Source organism: Phycodurus eques, chromosome 5, assembly GCF_024500275.1.
Source record: "Phycodurus eques isolate BA_2022a chromosome 5, UOR_Pequ_1.1, whole genome shotgun sequence".
Lineage (NCBI taxonomy): Eukaryota > Metazoa > Chordata > Actinopteri > Syngnathiformes > Syngnathidae > Phycodurus > Phycodurus eques.
Window position 1 is genome coordinate 16348898 of NC_084529.1, and position 22884 is coordinate 16371781.

Genomic DNA, 22884 nt, shown 5'->3' on the forward strand with positions numbered 1-22884 from the left:
CTGCCCCCGCGACCCGACCTCGGATAAGCAGAAGAAAATGGATGGATGGATGGAAGGAAGGAAAGTGGGTTCCCCAGATAGCAAAAGTATTTTCCAAAGCAAGTCTTTTTGAGATGTCATTGCCATTTAAACAACGGCCCCACTTCTGGCAACCTGCAGAAACACTCTGGTAACAACGGCGCATATCCTTCTTCGGTTTTGTGAGATCACATGTGATAACGCAAGATTTTGAGATCGGCTGTGGAACAGAATCTTTACAGTATGTGTGTGGTGCTCTGTAATTATCGGCGCACACCACATATAATCATATAATACGACCAAAACTGTTAACTGCCAGATTTTTTTATCTTCATGTGTCAGGTCTGTAGTGGAAAAAAATCCTTGTGTGCACCAGGCCGAAGACAAGTCAAAGCAATTAAAAACGAAATTCATACAAAAAAAACAAGCATCTTCAAGCAAACTCTAAAATATCTGCATTCTCTTTTGGGCGTCAATGGGCTATTAAAGTATATGAGACTAGAAATGCTTTCAATTGACTTGAGTTGTGGGTGTGCAGGTAAAAGGCTGCACAGGGACACTGAAAACAGCCCTCAGGACGAGTTAAAAGGACACAATCCTGAAAGGAATACATAACAACCACTTGGTGTGAAGTGGCCCTCAGCACACGTAATAGAATCCAAACCTGTGTGCCATCTTATCTTCATCTTTGGGTGCCAGAAACGCTTGATATCCAACCTTTAGTGTTACTACTTTGTGTGGATGTGTTGCCTAGTTTATATAAGCAAAATGCCACAGTGAGTTCCTTTCTCCTTACTATGTCATCAGTAGGCTATTTGAGAAATGTGTGTGTATTTGAGTGCATTTGTGTGCATTTGGGTGAGCACCTGTTCCAGATGGATGTTCTTGTAGATGACCGTCTGGTTCCATTCCGGGTTCATGGTCTTCTGGGCGTACTTGGTCCTTCTCTTGTTGTCCACACTGCAACATTACAACAACACATAAAACACTTCATCACCATGTCCCCATCTTGTTGGTACACTGTACAATATTCCAAATTACGTGAACGGAAAGGAGAAGATGCTTTTCAATATGATTGATTGAAAATCATGGTTCGAAAGAAATGAAAATATAAATACTGCCATTAATACTTCTACAAAAGAGACAGCGATTTGAAGGTGAGAGGCATGGAGAAGAAGAAGAAGAAGCCATGGTACATCTTGTCTTAACACTACTAAACAGAGTAGACAGCTGGACACACAAAGAACGAAAAGGATGGGAAAGAAATCACAGAATTTGGAGGAAGGGTAGGGGGGGAAAAGGAACAACACCAACTGAAAGCAAAGATCAGCACCACACTACCTTGCATTCTGGACAACCATGACTTGGCTGAGGGAGTCCAGAAGAGGAAGAGGAGGGCAGATTTTCACAAACAAGAAAGCCAAAAAAAAAACAACAAAAAACAAAACAGAAAAAAAACAGTCAGAGACGCCCAACGAGCTCAAAGAAAAGGCACTCAAAGGATAGTGAGCCGAGGCAAGGCGATCCATACTCTCAACAAGGTCAAATGCGCATACAAACACACAAAGGGTTTTACGCCCTGGAAATGCATGAAAGCAAGCATCAACACATGAGCGCAATCTACTACTTTAGTCATCAATGTTGGACAAATGCATGAAGAGGAGCTCAGCTAGAGTACTGCTGTTTAAGAAAAATGTCTAACTAAAAAATCGAACACTGATAGCGTTAGGGAGACGAATGGCTCTATTGATCCCTGGGATATTTTCAAGCTCTCATGGAGAAAACAGCCAGAGCAACAACATCAACATCACATGTCTGCAGTGGAGGAAGTAATGACTTTTTCTCCTGTTGAATTTGTGAGTTTGCTCACTTGTAAAGAAATGAACAGTTTCCAGATTTTTTTCTATGGTTGTTTATTGAATATGGTAATAGAAGGAGGCAGTCAAAAATGAACTTTGTAAACAAGAGAGACGCAACTAACAAAAAGCTAGGGGTATTGGGCTTTGGGGTGACATTTTAAGATGAACTTAAAATGCACTTCAACCTTTACAGTTGAACTTAATTTGTCCTTCTCTAAACATTTGAATGCACATGATGAGTTGTTGAATGTTTCACAACTTGCTTTTCAGCAAAATTCACAACATGTGTTTGATTCATGAAATTTCCAAGGAAGTCCACTTTTAATAACTTTCTGTGAGTCTTCTCTGTTGCATCTATTGTAGAATGAACTGATGTGAACCCACAGCAGCGCGAGGGTGGGTTGACCACACTTGTGTAACAAGTGTACCCAGTTGAGATTTCCTTTTAAGGCATTATCTCCCCTCATTGTTAGGATTGTCCCGATGCTTCCAAGAGAAGGAGTTGGCTCCTTGGAATTGTTTGTCTCCTGAGCACTTATAAAAGCTTGTGTGTTGAGAAAATGAATGGATTGCTTCTCTCGAAAGACTATCGTTTTTGCTTGTGCTATTCTGTATCCACGTCATATTTGGCATTGTTGACAGGATTTGGAAGAGACATTGAAGTCAGCTGATTCCGCACTGTGCGACATTGCAAAAATATGTCTGTACAATGATAAGCGTTTCTTACCATTTATTAATACACTTGCAATTTTGTGCAGAGCGGAGTAGTGGACAGTGGCTAAATTCTCCTTTAAAAAGAGAGTTTGGGCAATTAACAATTGTAGGGTGGTCTAACGGACAACCTTCTAACGGAAGGTTCCCCTTGTAGAGTGAGTGGGGAAGTTTTTTCATGTGTTTAACTAAAAATGACTTGAGTCGGGCTGGATTGTCAGCACAACTGGATAACATTATACAGTAAGTATAAAGATGAATAGAGCTAGAAGTCATTGGTGGATTGTGAACAGCTGCATGCCACATGGGCACCAGCCAATCTGTGGGAGGCGGAATTCTGAACTCAAATACTTTCACTCAGTAAAATGTATAACATTTTCCGCTTATATAGGGTTTTGTCTGATACTCTGTCTATTGTCATTATTTCCCCCCACTGCATATACAGTAAAAGACAGTAATATGACTTTCTATGAATAACAACTCAAAACAGTATTCCGTTAACATATGCAGTCTAATAATTACATACAGCACTGTCATCAAAAAGCAAATAGGGAGACAAAACTCCGGACGAGTACCCACACACACAAAAAGGGTGAAAGGCAGACGTGGAGCAGACATGACTAGTTGCTCACAGATGCTTACCCTCTCCCTGGCAGCAGGTAGACCTTGACGAAAGGGTCCGAGTAGCCGTCGTTGTCCCTCTGCGCCAGGTTTCTGGCCTGGAGCACGTGCACAATCAGATTCCCCACGTTCCTGTCGTAGTTGATCTGCAGCTGAGGTAGGAGAAATATAAAAAAAATTAACATGTAAAAATAAAATGTATAAAAAGTGCCTATGGCTTTTCTTCGACTAATTTTGCCCTTGACTAGTTTTGTCTTCTATTAGCTTTGTCCTCAACAAGCTTTTTCCCCTACCAGGTTTGTTCTCTAAAGTCTAATAGTGTCTCTTCTGGTTTTGTCTTCTACTACCTTTGTCCCAGTGTCCTCTAATTGCAACATTTGTCTTCTACTAGTTTTCTCCTCTTCTAGCTTTGTCTTAGGGTTAGGCTAACCCTAACCCTGCTAGTGTTTCTCTTTGTCCTTTATTAGCTTTTTCCTCAACTAATTTCATCTGCTACTAGTTTTGTCTCCACTAGCTTTGTCCTCTAAAGGTTTTGTCCTCTACTAGTTGTCCTCTACTAGCTTTGTCTTCTGCTAATTTTAACCTGCACTAGTTTTGTCCACGACTAGCTTTTCCTGTACTAGTTTTGTTCCAGTCTGCACTGCAATTCCATTCTCGCTCGATCCCTCTCCCTGCCTTTGCCAACCCGTACAACTATTTAATACACCACTGAGGTAGTTAATCTAGTATGCTCGCTATGGTAATGTGGGAGGTGCCGTTAACTTCATCCCAAACCTGGCAAATGCCATTTAAGGTTTTACTTTAAGCGATGATTATTCATTTAAAAGAGGAGACTGTGTTTTCTACCTGAATTTCTCCAGTAATGGGATGAGATATCCTTATCATGTCAGTTGGCTGAAAAAAAGAGAATGGGAAGTTGTGTTTTGAGTTAGTCAAATAATAAGCAACACATATTTAATCTATGATGACAATGATAAAAATGTTGAATGTGGAAAACTAATTGGGATACCACTGCCCACATTGGTATTGCAAACAATGCATACATGCGGGGGGGTGTTTGTGCGACTTGATGTGCATGCGTGCGTGCGTGTTTGTGTGTGCTCTTGCACACCTCCAGTGAGGGTCACACGCCACAGGACCACATTTACTTGTTCTATCATAATTGGCCTGTCATTATTATTATTATCATTCCTACTTTGTATGAAATATAACAATATTTGAGAAACGTGTTATTACTACTGTTGTTATATATTATACCATTTGAATGGCATTTGTAATAATAAATGTGACTAAAACAATGATTTTACTTTTACCTCTATTACCACGACTACTACTACTACTAATAATAATAATAAATAAATAATAATAATACCATTCAATTTCCATAGTTTTTAATTCGTATGACAGCAATGTAGAACACCTACTGAAATTGTGGAGACCCCACCAACTTCATTTTCTAATGATTAAAAACGCCACAGTGTAATTTCATCTACCATCCCACTACCTTGTGTCGCTGTTTCTTATTTACGGCAGGCGACGCAGGCTGGCCGGGGCTGGGCACCCCGCTGGAGCCGGCCGACCCGGTGCCCGAATGGAGCAGAGCCGAGCGTTCCAGCGCCGACAGCACGCCCAGACACGCGGGCCCTCCGAGCCCCGCGCCCGTCCCCCCCATCACGCCCGGCGCCTGCTGCTGGGACACCTTGTGCAGCTCTGCGGCCAGCTGCTTGGGATCCACGCCAGGCGATCGCTGGCCTCCTACTGAAGAAAACAGTAATGTGGTCAGACCTTAACTAGTGTATCACACACGCATGCAAATCCGTTGTACGTACCAGCTTTAAGATGGACGTGGTGCTCCAGGACTTGTGGGTGCTCGGGGTCAGACAGCATGTTAAGGTCGCTGTTTGGATCCATATATTTGGGGACATTTGTAATATCAACCGGTGCATTTCAGCAGCAATCAGTAAGAGTCGTCAGATGACGGGGGCGTGGAGTGACAAGAGAAGGGTGCAGAGGACAAGGCATTTATGGGCATGTGCAAAGTGGACATATAGACCATTTCAAAATGAATTCCGGGAATTTTGAAAATTGGAACAAAATTGAATGCTGATTGAGGGAATTTTAATACAGTTGGGGAACCACATATTTTAGCATACTCCTGACTAAAACAGCCATTCAAGTACAGAGGTAGCTTGACTTACGAGTGGCCCAAGAGTCTTTACGAGTCTTTCAGGTTATGAGCCGTCACTCGATCAATTTTTTTGCTTTGTTTTGCAAACCAAAATTTGAGGTCATGCTTGCTTCGCATATGCCGCAGCTCGATTGAAATGAATTAATGTGCATGATTCCCATCATTCCCATGGAAAGCTTCCAATTTGGCATATTAAAAAAAAAAAAACTTAAATTCCCATGGAAATGTACCGGACATTTACTGGAATTTTTGCACCCCTTTGCAACCTTAGACATCACACAGACAGTACCTTCGGGTGGCAAAAACTCCTATTACATCACTAGTAAACAAGCCCCTACCTAAGTTGTGGTTTGTCCAGGGCAGAGTGATTGAGAAAACAGGGGAAATGGCTTGAATGGTGATTTTAGCCTTCTTCTCTACCGATGTAGTTGTAATGTGTGATATGTCATTCAAAAAGAAGATGAGGTAAATTGCTTTTAAGGGAGATGGAAAGCCAGATGAAATGTATATTCTTCAGTAATGTTCTGCCACCCGGAAGTACAGTACCCAGGCACCTATTGTTCACACTCATTATGAAAAGGTCTATACAGCATGTCAAAGAGGTTTCAATGGGAATGATGACGACGGCGGAGGCACCGAGGCCAAAATGGCGACAGCTGTGACTCACAGGCGCACGCAGAGCTCCGCCTCTGCACACGGCTGGCCCACGATGCCTTGCACTTCCTCGTAGGTCTTTCCTGTTAGCTGCACACCGTTCCACTCCAGCACCTGCATGCCTGTAATGGTGTTGGTGAAGGGAAAATGTCATTCGATGCCAATAAAAATTATAATTTTTTTCTAACTTTGCAAAGGGCGCCACAGGGACATCAATATGTTTTATGGATGGGGGGTTAGCCCCCAGGAGATGCACAAGATATGAGGGAATGTTGCGTGAAAGCACACAATTTCACAAACAGCTAATGAAAAGTGAGTCATCGATTTTGAACGTTTTTGAACAGATTTCAAAACAATAACATACTGTCGAAAAGGTAAGTCACCATTAGAGTTGTGTTATTTCAGTCTGTTCTTTAACACAGTACATGAAAACATAGGAAGTGGGTTCATAGCATTAGTGACAAAAAAGACAAAATATTATTATTACATTATTACACTGTAATAATTATATTATTACATTATTACAGTGTATGCAAAACTATGCAAAAAAGGTCACCGTGTTGTCACAAAGTCAGCTAAACCCATCATTTTCAATAACAAAAAAAAAGAATAGAGGAAATAATTTCCCTGCAAGGAGTTAACAATTTCATCAAAATAAAATTAACAGCTGCAATCACCAGCCGCTTGGTGGGTGGGAGCATCAACGAATGTCGTCTGTTTTGAAGAGTGGTTAATTGGTCTATCACTCTGTTGTGACTCAGATGCTGAAGTGTGTCTTATTCGATTGACATTACAAATCGATATTATTGGTCAGACCACTTGTGGGAATGTTATTTGTACAAGTTACTGACCAATATAAAGTGTTGAAAAAGGTTTGCTCTCTTTGATGATGTAATGTTTATGGCTCAACAAAACATGCTAGTTTTTTGGTTTCCTGAAAAGCTTTATGAAAGGTTTTGAAGTTTTGAGCAAGGTTTCACCAGTGAATTATGGAACTGCGTTACAGATAACGGCATGCATTGCTTTGTCAGTTGTGTTATTTTTTTGATCGTTTTTCACCCGTTTGGTCATGGAATTAATGCTGGCTTGGAGCCGACAGTCACATTGACATTAGCTGTCACATAATGGCTGCATTTTAAATAAAAATGAATGTGCAGTATTACTAAACCGATTACAAGGGGAATCAACATTTGTATTGGAAAGCTTTAGTTAGCACACAATATACGATCATTATCATTGCAACAACTTATTTTTTGTGTATTTTGTGATGTAATATGGGATTCATTCTATTAATGTAGTCAGGCAGAGGAATACAGTAATATTCCAGTGCCCCGTTGTGCTCAGACTGACATGACAAAAATGAAATCGAAATCATTTAAAGAACATGCAGTTGGACGTTAAAAATTCAGTAATTACAAGTTGCTACTCTAAAAAAGGGTAATGTTTTTAGTCAAGCCATATGTCATGTTCATGAAAAGTTTTTTTCCAACAATATTTGGTTGAAATTAAACACATTTTCATTACAACTGGAAGACATAATGGAATTACCAAGTATTCTGTATCGGCGAGAAATGTATCGCAAACTGAAGCCATTTGCTGGAAAACTGCACTGAGTGAGTCGTCGCTTACAAATACAAAACTAGCTGCTGCCACAACAAGAAGCTCAGATTAATATGCATCTTTTTCAGAAAACGGTCGCTGTGTACGCTGCAATTAATTTTGTCCTCCTCCTCCGCTCTATTTAGGTTTGCACCTGCAGGCATGTTCTGCCCTGCCTCGCTCTGCGTCGTTGCCATTCATTATCCGTCGGGCAAACATATGGGCTCTCTGACCGATGCATCGCCTACGCATTTGTTATGAGTGATGCTTCAATAAAAGGAATAGATCAGATCAGAATAAACTTCCTACTTTGTCCGAATTACCATGAGGGAGTCACCACAGTGGATAAAAACTGTAAACAACCAAATGAAACAAGCTTTAATAGTGTGATTTGGCCTGAGCTTCTAATCTCTTCTGTTTGCAAATTGCACCTCAGTATGATGTTTGGGAGAGAATGTGCTTGCCTCTAATGGATAAGGCTCGCTAAAAATAGCTTAATGACTAACACCAGCCAAGGTAAGCTGAAAGGATGTGATGTTCTATACGCTAAGAAATGACAGCATGTTCGTGACTCCATGATTCCATCAGGCCTCATAAACATAATTTTTTACAAATAAAAGGCACATATTATGGAAACATTTCTTTTTGATAGCTTGTATATACAAATGGTTGCGTCTCTTAAGTGTGCACTTACCCAACCAAGCACACAAATGTGTTTGAAATTGTGAAGAAAATCCACAATATCTCCTTTAAAGCACAAAACAATTTCCAAAGCAAAACAGACTAACCAAATTCCAACTTATCTCATTGTCTTCTTACCCTCGATTACTTTTCCTGTTTGCTCCGCGACGCCACCAGGGACGACTCTGGCAACGTAGGCTCCGATCTCCCCTCGGCTTCCCGGGATTTCCTTTCCGCCGACCACCCGGATCCCGAGACCATTCCCTGAAAAAAATTTTAAAAAATAAACAAATGTCACAATCAAGGTATATCCACAAAGGGGAAGATTCCTTTTCGCTATTCATATGACTTTGTACCTGACACGCTCGAGTCCCTCTGGTCTCTGGTGAGGTTGACACGAGTGTGAGGGAAGACATAAGGGGCCAGTTTCATCTGAAGAAGAAATGATTACCAGAATGTATAGGAATCGTTTGGAAGTCTAAATGATCTGTAAAATAATGGCTGTGGGGTTGTTTATTTAGAAGTTGCGCTTTCACCACAACCTTAAGACCATGCTGAGGTGTATTTTATTTTCAGATTTCATGCCACCATTGTCCAGTCTTACAATTTGCTTTTCAGTCACTGTTCATGCCACCACTGTCTGGTCTTACGGTTTGTTTTTTCTGTCATTGTTCGCTCTTGGCATCTGCTTTTCCGTCAGTCTTGTCCAATCAGATTGATGCAATGTCATCCCAATGCTCATGACCTCTAGGGGGCTGATGGGTACTATCCTGGGATAGATGCAGTTGCATCAAAGTCCTCATTGTAGCTGTTTATGTGGCAATTCTAGTTTCAAGTAGGCTCTTTAAAGTTTTCAGTCTACTGTAGTATTGAACCTTGTGGATCTGGAACTCACTTGTCTCCTGTCTGCCATATGTCTGGCCTGCGGTTGTCCTCTTGGCTTGTCGAACCAGTCGGTGTCCTCTCGTCTCAGATGGTAGGCTGGGCAATGATAGACAGCCGTTAAAATTAGTTGATAACATATCTACTTCAAGCATGGTTAGGATTAATAAAGCAGAGCTCAATCTTCAAATCAAGCTTTGGAAACACTGTTTCCGATATGCATCACAAAGTCCATTACACATCAATTCACTTGACGTCATATCGCTCAGAATTATTAAGTTTTCTTTCACTGTGAAGGATGCATTTATGCATAAGCCTATGAGTCCTCTATCAGCTTAGCATACAAACCGCTATTAAGGGCTTATATACAGTACTTGCCCTCCCTAACCAACATAATTAGGTACACCTGTGCAATTTGATAAGATCCAATACAAGAGCTGTAGAAAAGATTCTGTTTTTACAAAGATGATAATGCTGAGTTTTTGAAGGGTTATCAGTTTAATTATACAAAGTCCCAAAAGTTGTATAATTTAGAGTTCTATCAAAATGTTCTGCCTTTAAAGTCAAACAGTACAAATTTCAAGAGGCCTCAGTTCTGTCATCACACCTGTCAGGCGTGTCTTCGTGGAGTGAGTAGTTTCACTTTATTTTAATCTTGTTCTATTGCACAGCAGTTGGGGGGCCTTTTTGAACTTGTATGACAGGAGGACTGAGAATCTATTCATAAAAATAAAAATGTTGTCTCGACAGTCATAAAGATTTTATGATGGCAATAATTTAAACATTTAATAGTGTTAATTCAATCCAGAATGAAGGAATGCAGGAATTAGCTTTTGCTATTGATATTTTGTTATTCTGTTGAGAAACTTCATACTATCGTATTGCCATATGCCCTGTGGCCACTGAATTTGTGAAGTTATATAAATGTTTGATAAACGTCTTATCCTATTACATGTCTCGGCTTAAATGCGCTTATCAGAATTGGAAGGAAACGTTCTTATCGAGAATATTTGCACAGCAACGGTGTGGACCTTGAAGACTTTTTGCCTTATATTGAAATTTCAAACCAAACACACATCTTTGTGAGGAAAAAAATACATCAACACGGACAACCAGAAAAAGGAACTGATATGCTTTACGGAACCACTGTGATGTGCAGCCATTCCCCGATGATGCATACTCACTGAGTCAGTGCAGCAGATGCGCTATTGTGATGGTTCATACCCAAAATGAATTGCAACTAAGAGTTACACTAAATGGCATGGGACTTTCTACCACTGAGATGCGGGTCATTCCAGAATGGGTCCAGTCAGTATGTTCATAACTGATAGAAAAGTGAATCATTCAGGAGAATAATGATATGCGATATGGAGGCGTACATTCTGTATGTTGCTACATGGGAGAATGCTGTCTCACCTTCTATATTCCAGTTTGGGCCTCCAGCTGGGGTACAAAATTGTATATATTTATATATGTATATATATATATATATATATATATATATATATATATATATATATATATATATTTTTTTTTTTAAAGAATCATGTTTTTTTTGTTGTTGTTTCAAGAAATGCGTGCAGCAGCCTGTAAAGTCAAGGAACTACGTAAGCTGAGAGGAGCTGTTATGTACTGGGAGTATGTCGGCACATGCATTAAAAGCGGGAGTTAATGTATGATGCATGCTGGAAATTACGGCAACCAACTATCCGCTACACACTTAAAGGAGAGGCACTATGAAAAAGACACAAAATACACTATAGGGGGAAAAGCTTATCATCAACCAGTGTGAAAGTGGGCCTTGAGTGTTGGTTAACTATGATACTCTACCGTGTGCGATACTGTCATGAAAGATTCTGGCTTCCTCTCTGTTCAACACCAGCACGGACTCACTGAGTCCTGTAATCAAGGCAGATTGACACTTATATGTGGAGTCAGCACACAAATCATCTTCTCATCATCTAGACAGAGCGCTCAAAAAAACAGTCCACAAGCTACATGTGATGTGAGTTAAATACTCATTAAAGTCATCATCATAACACTGTGTTACAAATTTGTTGTGTGAATGTCTGTTTTGCAGCTACAAATGTCGATTTGTCTCTAAAATAGCAATGAGGAAAACTCACCATATGGAAGACAATTACTTTATTTGGATGGAAACTCAAAACATATACTGAAAATGTATCTTGCAAAACATGCAAGGATGCAAAATCAAATGTAGATCATAAAAAAAAAAAAGACAACCTAACACAAATGAGATGATGATATGGCGATAGTATAAATTACTGCAGAGCTTTTACTGATTTACAAACCTAATGTAATTGGAGAATGAAAATATACAAAATAAAGATGACTAAGATTACAATGCATGCTTAAAAAATCACACAAGGAAATGTGTATCGACCTGAATTGTGCCAAACACAAAGTCAAGCTTATGCATTTAAATAGGAAGAATTAAAAAGGAGACCAGCATGCAATATATCTCATGAAATGATATTAAACACGACAGAGGGATATATACAGTAACAAGTAACCAGCAATGCTTTTAAAGTGCTGATGATTGAAGAACGCATAAGATCACTCAATAGTAGCATGCATGACAAGCAAGTCCACACAGTTGATTCCTTGCAACGGTCTCTGGTTCTATTTACCTTCACTGTCTGACATGGCACCTTGTAAATCCTCCATGATGAATGCGATATCTCGGTCATAGCCGCAAGTTCGAGATTCTTCCCTCATGTGTTGTTGGACCTCTGGCAGGGAATGACTCGAGCCGTACTGGTCCCTGGAGTCGGCGGAAATTGGAGGGAGAGGTCCCGCCGAAGCCCGAGCCATACCCATTGGCTGCCCCACCGGACTCAAAGGGCTCTCCTCCTCAGAGTTCTGAGCCACGATGGGAATACGGCCCCGGCTTTGGCCGACAGGCAAACTGGTGGGCTTTGTTCTGGTCACGCCAGGAGCAAATGCTGCTTCCAACACCTCCCCTTCAGTTTTAAGTCGCAGTGAGGAGCTGGAAAGATCCCGTTTGATTGATAGATCCAAGCCATAGACAGAGGAGGGTCGGGAAGAAGCACGAGACGACGGTCTGGAACGGCTGCCACTTGGGTAGGTGCCATCATCCTGAACAGAGGTCCTAATAGTGGACCCCATTCCAAGAGATTGCCCCAGAGAACCAGCAAGATTAGCTCCCAGTGAGGCGCCCAAATACTTTTGCTGCTCGGATAAGTTCTTTCTCAGTCCAAATGTAATCTCATCCTGAAGTAGCCTTGCCCTGGCAGCCAGGTTGGTGACAGAGGAAGCTCCAGATCCCATGTAGCTGGCAAAGTCTGGCTCCAAATCTCGACTCTCCGGAATGGGGGAAAATTTGGTGATGGCTTTTGGGTCTATTAAAGCCTTTTTGTTCTTCATCTGTTTCTGGTATAGCACAGCAGCCGGGAGTTGTTTTGCAGCCTGCTTCTCAAGAGTGAGCCTTCCAATGCTATATTTTTCACCTTTTGGGAAGTGGCGAAAGCTGCTATCGCTTGGCAGATACTGGGGAAGGCCCAATGCTGATAAATGTTCTAGTCCTTCAGTTCCTCGCCGGAACTCTTGCTTGATCTGTTGCTTCAGTAGCTTTAACTCATAAGGCTCCACCATTGTGTCTTCTTCTCCTTTACCATAACCTTGAATTTGGGACTGGCCTAAGAAATCTTCTACCTAAAGGAGAAAAAATGGGAAAAATTAGTACTGTATAACAGAAAAGAAAGTGGAGAAAGAGTTTACAATGGTGATTATGAAAACAAATGATGGGGATGTACCTCTGTGCGTCTGACTTCAGCTGCCCTAAGTAGTCTGTCTGCCTTGGACAACTCCTTATCAGGCAGGTTAAATCCAGAACCCAAGCCAGTGGTACCCAATCCTGTGGAGGCCTTGGTGAGCTCCCCTATGTCCTCAATCAGCACATAGTTCCTGGCATTGTGATGGTCGATATCAGCGTAGAACGATTCCGCAGAGATGCTTGACATGGGACTCGAGGCCATACTTCTCTCCTCTAGTCCTAGCCTCAAGTCCAAGCTGCCATACTTGCCTCCAAGATGAGCCACCCCAAAGCCACTTTCAGAGGAGGTTGGCACAATGATTAGAGGCTGGTTACGTATGACCTCATAGTTAGTGGCGATCTTGGGCTCTAAATCAGACAGGTTGGTTTGACGCTGCTTTCCTTGTTGTAAGAGCAGAGCATGTTGGTAGTTGCTAGTCTGATCCTCACCATGGGAGAGGGATAGGGTTGAGACATGTTGATAAGGAGAAACCTGTTGGTGGTAAACAGACTGCGGCTCATACAGATTATGTTGGGTATAATGGCTGGTGGTTTGAGTCTGGGGAACATATTGGCCGTAATGAGAGTAGGGACTTGTGAGTGTGTTGTACTGGGAATCAGCTTCTGCCTGCGAGGGTATGAACTGATCAAACTCTGATTGGGGCGCCGTTCGCGGCCTCTCCAAGCCGTCACTACGGTCATCTCTGATGTTGCTAACCTCACTGTCTGACATGTAATCTCTTTCCTCTGCCACTCCCTGGAGATAAGCCCTCTCCCGCTTCTCTCGCTCTTTCAGCAAGACCTCCTTTCGCCGATTGATACCCATTTCCAGGTACCTGCAATGATAAGGTATCACCATTTATGGTCTTGCTGTTGATTTGGCAAAATGTCTTCGGACATTTCAAGCAAATTTGCTAATGTTATGCATTCCCACACAATAATACCTTTCACTATGTGTGAGTTTGGAGAGGGCTCACTGAGTGATGTCAAGGCAGCCTTTTAGCCCATAAACTAGCAAGATGAGTGTGGGCATCATGCAGATGGATTAGGGAGGATGATTGCAAAAGAGGGATGAGAGCAATTGCATTGATCAAAATTATGGGTGACAACCATAATCGTTTAATGGACTTACATCACACTATCTGTGCAAAAGCCAATGTTTCAATCTGCACCATCTCACCGTAGCTTGGCATCAATTTCCTTTTCCTCTTCATCCAGTTCAGCTTGTTTTTTGCGTAGTTTTGAAGATTCCCTCTCCACCATATCAAGCTCTTTGTCAATGTCCTGCAGGATCTTGGCCCGGGCCATTGTAGTGCTGCGAGCGAGCCGACGGCGGGCAGAGTTGGTGCTGTAGCCTGAGCGTCCCATCAGCGGATCCACCTCCTCTGGAGGTGGATCTGGTAGTGTCCGCTTGACCTTCTTACCTGTGCCGCCGGAAGGGGAGACTCGACCCTAGAACATATGGACAAAGAATAACTCCACCAAATTTGTATTCAGAATTGCAAACTGAATTATTTAAATAAACTTTATAACTCACTGAATACGTGTCTGCATAGTAGACAGCCATCATTTCTTCTGTAGCAGGACTCAGAGATTTAGGATCAGATAAAGACTTCTGACCAGGCTTCAACCGAGGGCAAGAAGAAAATCTGCTTGGGTCAGCAGTCAGCATTCTCTGTCCTCCAAGTGATGTATCATGAGATAGGGGGGAAACTGATGTATAGAAACCTCTCGATCTAGCCATGGCGTCAGTTGTGAGGTTTGTGCTGTAACCCACTTCAGTGGGTGTGTGCCTCCTGTCTGAATCTGTCTGACAGCTCAGACTTCCCCCTCTCTGAGAGCTTTCAGGAGCTGAGATGTGTTTGATTATTTCCACCTTGGTGTCCATCTGGACTTTAGGTCTTTTGATCGAGCCAGAGTGGTCGGTCTGAACAGATATCTCAGCAACCGTCTGGATAGCAATACTGGACACCTTAGAGCTATGTTTTCCTTCACTGCTGTGTTTTCGAGAGCGTCGTCGAGCCTTTGCAGGAGCCTCCGATTCGTCCTGGCCCTCATCATCACTCGGAGCTGAGCTATCATTGTTTCTTTTGTTCTTCTTTCTTCTTCCAACATGCAGCTTTTCAGCCGAGTCTTCGTCATCAGTCTGCACCCCACTGTCAATGATCTTTTTGCATGTGTCCTGATCGTCCTGAAGCCGTTTTGCTTTGTTATGATGGTCCTGGCTTTCTTCTAACTGTACTCCAATAGGTGGACCTGCATTCTCATCTTTTACAGGCCAGTATTGTCCACTGTCTCCTACTCCTGCATACTTGGCCTCAAGAAGGTTTGTCGTGGTACCTGTGCTACCATAGTGCTCGTCTAACTGCCGCTGAAGTTGAATCTGGAGTTGCTGGATTTGCTGCAATTGCTCTTTCTGCTGGGCATATGTCTCCTGCTGGGCCATCATGTGAGCATGGTGCTCTTCTTCTTGCTGCATGAGAAGCTGTTGTTTCAGAGCCTGGAGTTCCTCAAGTTCTTGTTGCACCATGAGCTGCTCCTGTTCACGATAGCGCTGGATCTCTTGTCTCTCCCACTCTAACTCCTCAGCAAGACATAGCTGTTTAAGCTTCTCTAGCTCGAGAAACTCCCTCTCCATCTGGTACTGAGCCATCTTGGTGCTGTCTAAACCAGGGAAAATTGAGGAGGAGGCTAATGCATCCAGAGAAGCTGCTAGTGCTTCCAATGTGGCATCTGAGTACATTTCTGGATATCCTGTTATGATGTCAGCCAGTGCCATGGGTAGAAGCTCCTTTGGTAGCCCTGTATCATAGGAAATAGTTTGTCTTTGGTCTGTGGCAGAGATGAAGCCAAACTGTTGGGGCACAGACTCATTTTGAACTGTTGATGTGGGCACTAAGGTGGTGCTAAAGATGGAGCCAGGTTGGGTGGTAACTGCATATGTTGATGGAACTGGGGCAGATACAGAGGAATAAACTATTCCATCTGAAGTTCTTAGAGCACTACTGACACCGAACACAGCGAGTGTGTCCTGAGAAGATGGTGAAGGAGACATCCCAGCCAAGGCTGCAGTAGCTTTGCTAGTGTAGTCTAGGGCTTTACCTGCCACAACAAGTCAAGTGGATAGTTTTTACTATTTCAGATGCACACCATTTTGCAAACAGTAATTTTGTTTATTAAATTAAGACCACTCAATCTGGATTTTAAAGATGCCCATGCACATGCAAATTTGAAGTCATTTTGGCTAGCAAGATGCAAAGCCAAAATATTGAGGGAGCACACGCAGGCAAACACATGCATCTGTTTGAAGAAAAAGAAAACAAAAATCGCACACAGTTAATAAAACAATAAAATAAAAAAAATCAACTCTGAATAAAGTGACATCTATCGGATTTATCATGCAACAGATGTTACTATACTCACCAGTAGGACGTCTGGTGGCAGTGAGGTCTATGGCTCCGTCTGTAGATCCATTGTGGTATTCATAGTCTTTGTTGGGATCATAGGGAAAGAGTCCTACATCTCTCAGGCTTGCATCAGATATCAATGTTTTTTCACCATTCAAGCCTCTTATGCTAAACTGCCCAGCTCCATCATACTGATAGGTGTTATCTCTGTGAACCAAACGGTTGTCAGACTGTATTGTGACAGTGGGTTGTGTTCTACAGCTTCCAGTAAAAGGTAATTTGTATATAACATCACAACATACACTCCTTCTACCAGCTGTGAGATCAACTGGTGTCAAATCATCCTCAACAACAGTGGTTATTACTTCAGGACTTGTTTCGGATAAAGCTACCATAGACCTCACCGGTCTGTAATTGGACAGATCCATGGCACCTGTCGCCTCCAAAGACAGAACACTGTTGAAATCTGTTGAGGCCGGAGTCATTGGTTGTTGGCCTCCTCTGACGAATGCTCCATAGGAAAGATTAATTGGTATGTCTTGAGCTGTGGATGGTACAGCAACGACTACAGGCTGGGCATTGACAGGTCTGTATACAATTTGTGCCAGTGGTTCGCATGGTTTGTATGTGGTGAGAGGCAGGGGTAAGGATGCAACAGGTCCCTGCAAGTCGAGTGGTTTTTCTGCTGGAGTGTTGCTGTATGAAGCAATGGTGGCTGTGCATGTGACGATTGTGATACTGTCAGTTACTACAGCCAGTGTAGTCGCAGGGACAACCTCAGCACTGAGATTTACTATTTCAGGCTGCACTGCTGTGATCTGACGCGCAGGGTCATTGGATGACTGTCGATATAACTCAGGAGGAGTTAGATCCATGCCTTTTTCGGTCATCTCCACACCAACTTTCATGGTCCGTAGATCCATAATATCCCCTTGATGGATTATCTTTCCATTTTGCTTAGGTTGAGCTTGGTATTTACTTTCATGTTGTTTTATAGTGCAAGGTACACTGGCTGGAGTATGCTGCGGAAGTCTTTCATGGACAACAGATACAGTAGTTCTCTGGACCTCAGTCGTGACAACTTGAGTGACTAAGCTCGGCACGATTTCAGCAGGCTGCCCTGTGGTTGAAACTGAAGAAGAATACTTGTGGCTCATACTGGAGACAACCTTCTCGGGTCCTCGAATCTCTTGGCTCTCAATGGACTCTTGCTGAATTTTAGTAATGGTGATCGGAGCAACAGCTGAATGAGGTGGAATGTCCTGTATAGCAGGTATTGAGGTTCTCCTTGTGTACGCCTCAGTGGTTATTATCTCCAGTGGGCAATCATATTCAGATGAACATGTTATTAGCTGTGGTTGTTCAACTGAACGATATGAAGCTGTTCTGTAAGTGTCATACACATCACCAGGAATATCTTTTTCAGCTGGTATGTTTATTACCAATGGTTGCTGCATGGTTAAAGATGGTCTTCTTGTGGTAGCAAAGGCCCCGATGTTGACAACATCAGCCGGCATGTCATAATCTCCAGGAAAGGTAGATATTTCACTTGTGCTGAATGGTGCTTTTCCTATGGATGACATCGATGTCCTTCTTTCACTTGAAGCCACTGCCTGAGATTTTATCATGGATGTCATTGGTGCTTGTCTCACCACAGCCTCCATTGTTCTAATGTGTGTATGGTCTGGCTGCAATGCAATTACTTTAAGTGGAGGTGTAGGACATGGCATTGGAGGCGTATAAATCATAGGAGGCTCCTGTGGCTGTGGGGTCACATGTTGTGACTCCATTATAACAAACGAAGGAATTACTTTGGGAGTTGATATTGCGGGAGCTGGTGCAACCTCGTGATGCACCTGAGGTAATGTTGGTACATCTGGTATTGTAACAACATAATCCTTTTGTGGTTCTGTTACTGTTTGACGTGTCGTCCAGCCAGCTGCAGAATAGGATATTTGCTCAGTTGCTCCAGGTAGTTGGTAACTCATTGCCATTGGTGACTTTGCTACTGCCTCTGTGACAATGATTCCTCCAGCAATTTCTGGTTGTAGTTGAGCATTTTCTATTTCAATTTCATGCTGTTTACGAAGACCATTGGAATATACTGTCACTGTACTTTCTCGGGGAATTGGTACATCTGAAGTTAATCTAGGCTCTAGCAGAATAGAGACATGTTGTGTCAGAGGCTGTTGGGTCGGCATTGTTTGTATTTGGGCCACTGGAATTTGAGTATCAGGTAAAACCTCTTGTAAAAGTGTTATGTCTTCTGAGACTATTTTTGGATGTTGAGTGACAGATGAGTCAGATTGTGATGTTGCAGTGGCTTCAATCTGAGCACCTATCACTGAAGTCCTGATGATGTTTTCTTGTATTGCTGTAGATGGCAAGGGCTGATAAATGGCTTGTTGTTGCTTCATTACAATAGGTGTATATGGCTTCTTTATTGGGTCTGGTACACTACATGCCTGAATTGGTGTTTCCTGATCAGGGTGTGTCACAAAATAATTCCTTTCAGGTTGCACTTTAGAGACCACAGTATAACTGGGTGCCACTTGTTGTAAAGGAACAGTTGAGGCTATGGTTACTGGCGGTGGATGTCTTACAGTGGGGACCGATGCGCTCCTGACTGTGGCCTCTGCCGAAAACGTTTCAAATGGTGTTTTTTGTTCTGAAGGGGTCGTTCGAACGCCTGGCCCTTTTGTAGCTGGAATGGATCCTCGTCTTATCGGTGCCTGAACTGTTATCACTTCTGTTGGTGAGCCAGGCTCAGATGGCAGAGTTATCACCACATATGTTTTTAAACATTTGGCGTGTCTGGGAGATAATGGTGACTTGGGAGACATTGCCCCTGAGTTACTCTCCACAGGTCGAGTCAGGCTTAGTGAGAGGGCATTTGGAGGTGCTTTTGTCCGAGGCAGTGTTGCAGCTTTTGGTGCAACAACAGGAGGTGGCTTGACACTTTCTCCTGGTTTGTGGCTGAACACCAGTCCAGCTGGAATTATTACAGGCTTCGGTGGTATTGGTGGAGGAGCCTTGGAAAAATGACTAGTGCCAGCTGTTGTAACAGAAACCTGGGATGCTGTTGCTAAAGCAGAAACTGGTGACTTTGAATAAATAGTGGGCTTTGGTAAAGTGGAAAGAGGTGGTGGAGGTGTATCAGCGACAGGTATTTCTACCGTTTCTAAATTTGTTCTCACTGCAGGTTTAGGTGGGAGTGGTGGAACTGGCACTGCTGACACTTTAGCGGATGGCAATGGTGAATCTGTGGTTGAACTCACAATCACATGGTCTGTGACTATTTGACTACTTGGTGCCTGATGTACAGTGGACGTGTTTGTGCTGTCTTGAGGAGTTTGGAAAATCCGAGACATGTTTTCTACACTTGGCACTATGATGACCACATGCCCTGCTCTCGTTGGGGTCACTATTTGAGCTACAGCCACATCATCTGGTTTCATATCCTCCATTTGTGGCTGTATATCCACAACTACAGACTGCATTGGCTGGGCTACAACGGTGGCTGCTGTAGTGATGGTGGAAGCCACAGTAGTGGATACATGCTGAGCACGCCTTATCGGCAGCTGCGCTCCACCATGCTCAGATAGTGAAACTGATGTAGACCGCGGGGGAGGGGGAGGTGGGACTTTCTTTTTGACTATAGTAGTAGATGGGGCAGATACGGGGATCATTGATGTGGCAGCTGGTTGGACTGAGTGTACAACATTTGGTTGTGCCTGGGCTGTGATTGTTGAGACTGACATAGATGTTTGTGTTGAGAATTGAGATGTAGTCGAAACCAGGTCAGGCATCTGGACAATTACTGGTTCGTGGGATACTACAGGAGTAACAGTAGAAGTAGCTACATGAGCTGAAGATGGAACAGATCCTTGAATAATACTGGTAACAGGGGACTCAGTAAATTGTGCTGTAGGCTTGGCTTCGATAGGGACAGATTCTGGGCTTGCAGCTGACAACTTTAGCACTGATGTCGCCTCAATGGGCATTTGGGAGGGAGATGAAACCAAGTCTGGCATTTCAACTATCACTGGTGGAGGCGTCTCTCTTGAAGCTGACATTGTAGCTACAGGAAAGGAAGACTTAGCTTGGTCCAGTTCAGCTGTTTCAGCTTTAGACGGATCAGACACCACATCTGGAATCACTACTATAACTGTCGAGCTTTCTCTAGAAGATACCTCACCTTTAGCAGACATCAGTGGTGAACCCTCTCGTGGGGTTTGAGTTAAGAAAGAAGTTGTCGGCGTAGAGAGAGGAGTTGAGTCTGACGATAGAGGTGTTTGAACCTGGTAGGAGGATGAAGACGTAGCATTAGATTCCAGGCTGGAATCTGGTGTGGCCGGTGAAGTTGGTGGTGACTGTGATGATACAGGGGAAGGTGTAGTGGTCAGTTCTGGGGCGGATATTGGAGTTGGAATAGGTTTTGCTTCTGGGATTTCACGCACCACAGATATTGGTTCCATTTCAGTTGTCTCGGACAAGGTTGGGCTTATAGATTGATCATCTTTAGTTTCAGAATCATCACTTGGGGTAATTTCGGATGAAATACCAACACCATACTCATCTGCCAGACTGTCATCCTCTTCCTCCCCTGATGAACACTGTGTAATCTTGAGGTCAGGTATGGGGAAGAGTGCCTTTCTAAGTGAAGGATCGAGAGGTACCATGGGTCGAACAAAACCTATAGAACCAGATGTTGTGTTCGGAGCAACAGTGACCTCAGTTCGCTTAGGAGGTTGAGTAGGGCGTGGTGGGGCAGGCCGTTTCTTCTTCTTGACCGGTGCTTCATCGGAAGCTTCACCACTTTCAGGAGTCATGCTTTCTCCAGTGTTTGATATGGCTTCTTTGGGCATGGCTACAACACAGGTCTTAAGATCTTGAGGAGACACAGATGAGGCAGATTCCAATGCTGTCTGGGCCTGTTTAAACTCTTGTTCTATCATCATCAATTCCCTCTTTTTTTCCATCATCTCTTCATAAACCTCCTCTGGAGACCTGAGTTTCTTCAAAGGTTCTGGGCTGAGTTCATGTTTAGGTTCGATGTCTTGAAAGCCAGTCATCATCATCTTGGGCTCCTCAACCAAGGATTCATAAAGATAGTCCTCAATTGAAATTCCACCATAAAGCGGCTCAACACCGGGAGGACTATCACCTGGGATAGCTTTAGCTTTCTGGAGAATGTCCTCATATGCTTCTTTTGCACTCTTTAATGATTTGGAATCACTTTCATTCCTTTCAAAAGGCTCAGATGGAATGTATGGTATCACTGTTGGAGAAGGTTTCCCTCCTCTCTGTACAGCTTGTTTTGCTTCTGGCTCTGATTCTATGCTGGCCCAGTACTCAGACCCTGATGTTTTACCGGTTTCATCCATTACCGTGCCTTGTCTAAGATCCTCTACAGAGGAGGCACTTTGATTTGGAGACAAGCGGCCATGCACGTTGAGTTGGTTCTTTTCTTTATGAGATTTTTCTTCATCGGTGGAGTCTTCAATGGTGGGGAGTGGCTGGGTGGCATGTCTGTGTTTACCCTTGCGATACTGTTTGTCCCCGCTAATCCTCCTGTGACTCGGACTGCTATCACTGTCCTCCTCCAGGGAAGACGCTGACGTAGGTGATGACCCTGGAGTGAAGCTAGACGCTTGCACGCTAGATGAGCCCTTTGACAGGGATTCAGTGATGCTCTCTACCTCTTCATCAGTGCTTTGTCTATGTCTGATGACCGGAATAGCTTTCTTGAAAGTTGTGCTGGGAACTGTTTCATGTGAAGTTGCCTCGCTCATCGTTAGAGGGTATTTTGTCCATACTAGCATGCCTTCATTATCTGTGCTACCTTTGCTAGAGAGTGATTTGTGTTTTATGGAGGCATTATCAAGCGCAGACTTTTTGAAGACTTCTTCACTCGACAGTTTCCTCCTCATTTGACAGTTTCCCTTCTCATTGTCTGAAAGAGACATTTCCCCTTCGTCGCCCATACCCATGATCTGACTGCAAATGAAGGCTTCATCTTCTATAGACGAGTCAGCGCTTTCTGTTTTGAGGTCCTCACTGATAGATGACACATCGGTTACCTTCAGCTTCCTCCTCTGAACCTCAGGGGAAGGTGAAGGCGTCATATCACTCCCGCTGCTCTCTTCCATTGCTTGGAAACTATGCCGCCTTTTCCCGCTTTCGACAGCCTCCTTAACTGGCAGGCTATTCTCTTCCTCTGTGTCATTTTTAGTCACATTGTATACCACCTGCTCCACATGTGGTTCCTCTGATAAGGGTAAAACCTGAGGTTGAGCGTCTTCTTCAGCTTCAGATGTTGGCTTGGGCGTTAACTTGGACACAACTCTGTTCTCCAGTTCATCTGGAGATTTTTCCAATTTTTCCGACTCTTTTGCTGTTTCATCTCCCACCTAAAGAACACAAAAAAACTTTAATAATACACGTCACTGCTATATAGACTGATTC

General features: G+C 43.1%; 1 protein-coding gene across 13 annotated transcripts in view; it reads right to left on the reverse strand.

Annotated features, from left to right (window-relative positions):
* pclob (piccolo presynaptic cytomatrix protein b) overlaps positions 1 to 22884 on the reverse strand; it is a 58188-nt gene that overhangs the window by 11645 nt on the left and 23659 nt on the right. For 4 of the 13 annotated variants that reach the window (XR_009768613.1, XM_061677759.1, XM_061677767.1 and 1 more), the window contains exons 13-29: positions 16433 to 22829; positions 14547 to 16111; positions 14190 to 14461; positions 13011 to 13845; positions 11865 to 12909; positions 11044 to 11112; positions 10630 to 10656; positions 9227 to 9312; positions 8688 to 8763; positions 8470 to 8595; positions 6065 to 6173; positions 5039 to 5106; positions 4714 to 4967; positions 4056 to 4103; positions 3231 to 3361; positions 1360 to 1386; positions 885 to 978 (exon numbers count right to left, since the gene is read on the reverse strand). Coding sequence is in view for 11 of the 13 variants with exons in the window: in XM_061677759.1 (XP_061533743.1) it covers positions 885 to 978; positions 1360 to 1386; positions 3231 to 3361; positions 4056 to 4103; positions 4714 to 4967; positions 5039 to 5106; positions 6065 to 6173; positions 8470 to 8595; positions 8688 to 8763; positions 9227 to 9312; positions 10630 to 10656; positions 11044 to 11112; positions 11865 to 12909; positions 13011 to 13845; positions 14190 to 14461; positions 14547 to 16111; positions 16433 to 22829 (11229 nt within the window). In the remaining 2 variants the exon portion in view is untranslated. Of the gene's footprint in view, positions 1 to 884; positions 979 to 1359; positions 1387 to 3230; positions 3362 to 4055; positions 4104 to 4713; positions 4968 to 5038; positions 5107 to 6064; positions 6174 to 8469; positions 8596 to 8687; positions 8764 to 9226; positions 9313 to 10629; positions 10657 to 11043; positions 11113 to 11864; positions 12910 to 13010; positions 13846 to 13867; positions 14021 to 14189; positions 14462 to 14546; positions 16112 to 16432; positions 22830 to 22884 lie in introns of those variants that run through there. The other 9 variants (XM_061677765.1, XM_061677760.1, XM_061677761.1 and 6 more) reach the window with 9 other exon arrangements.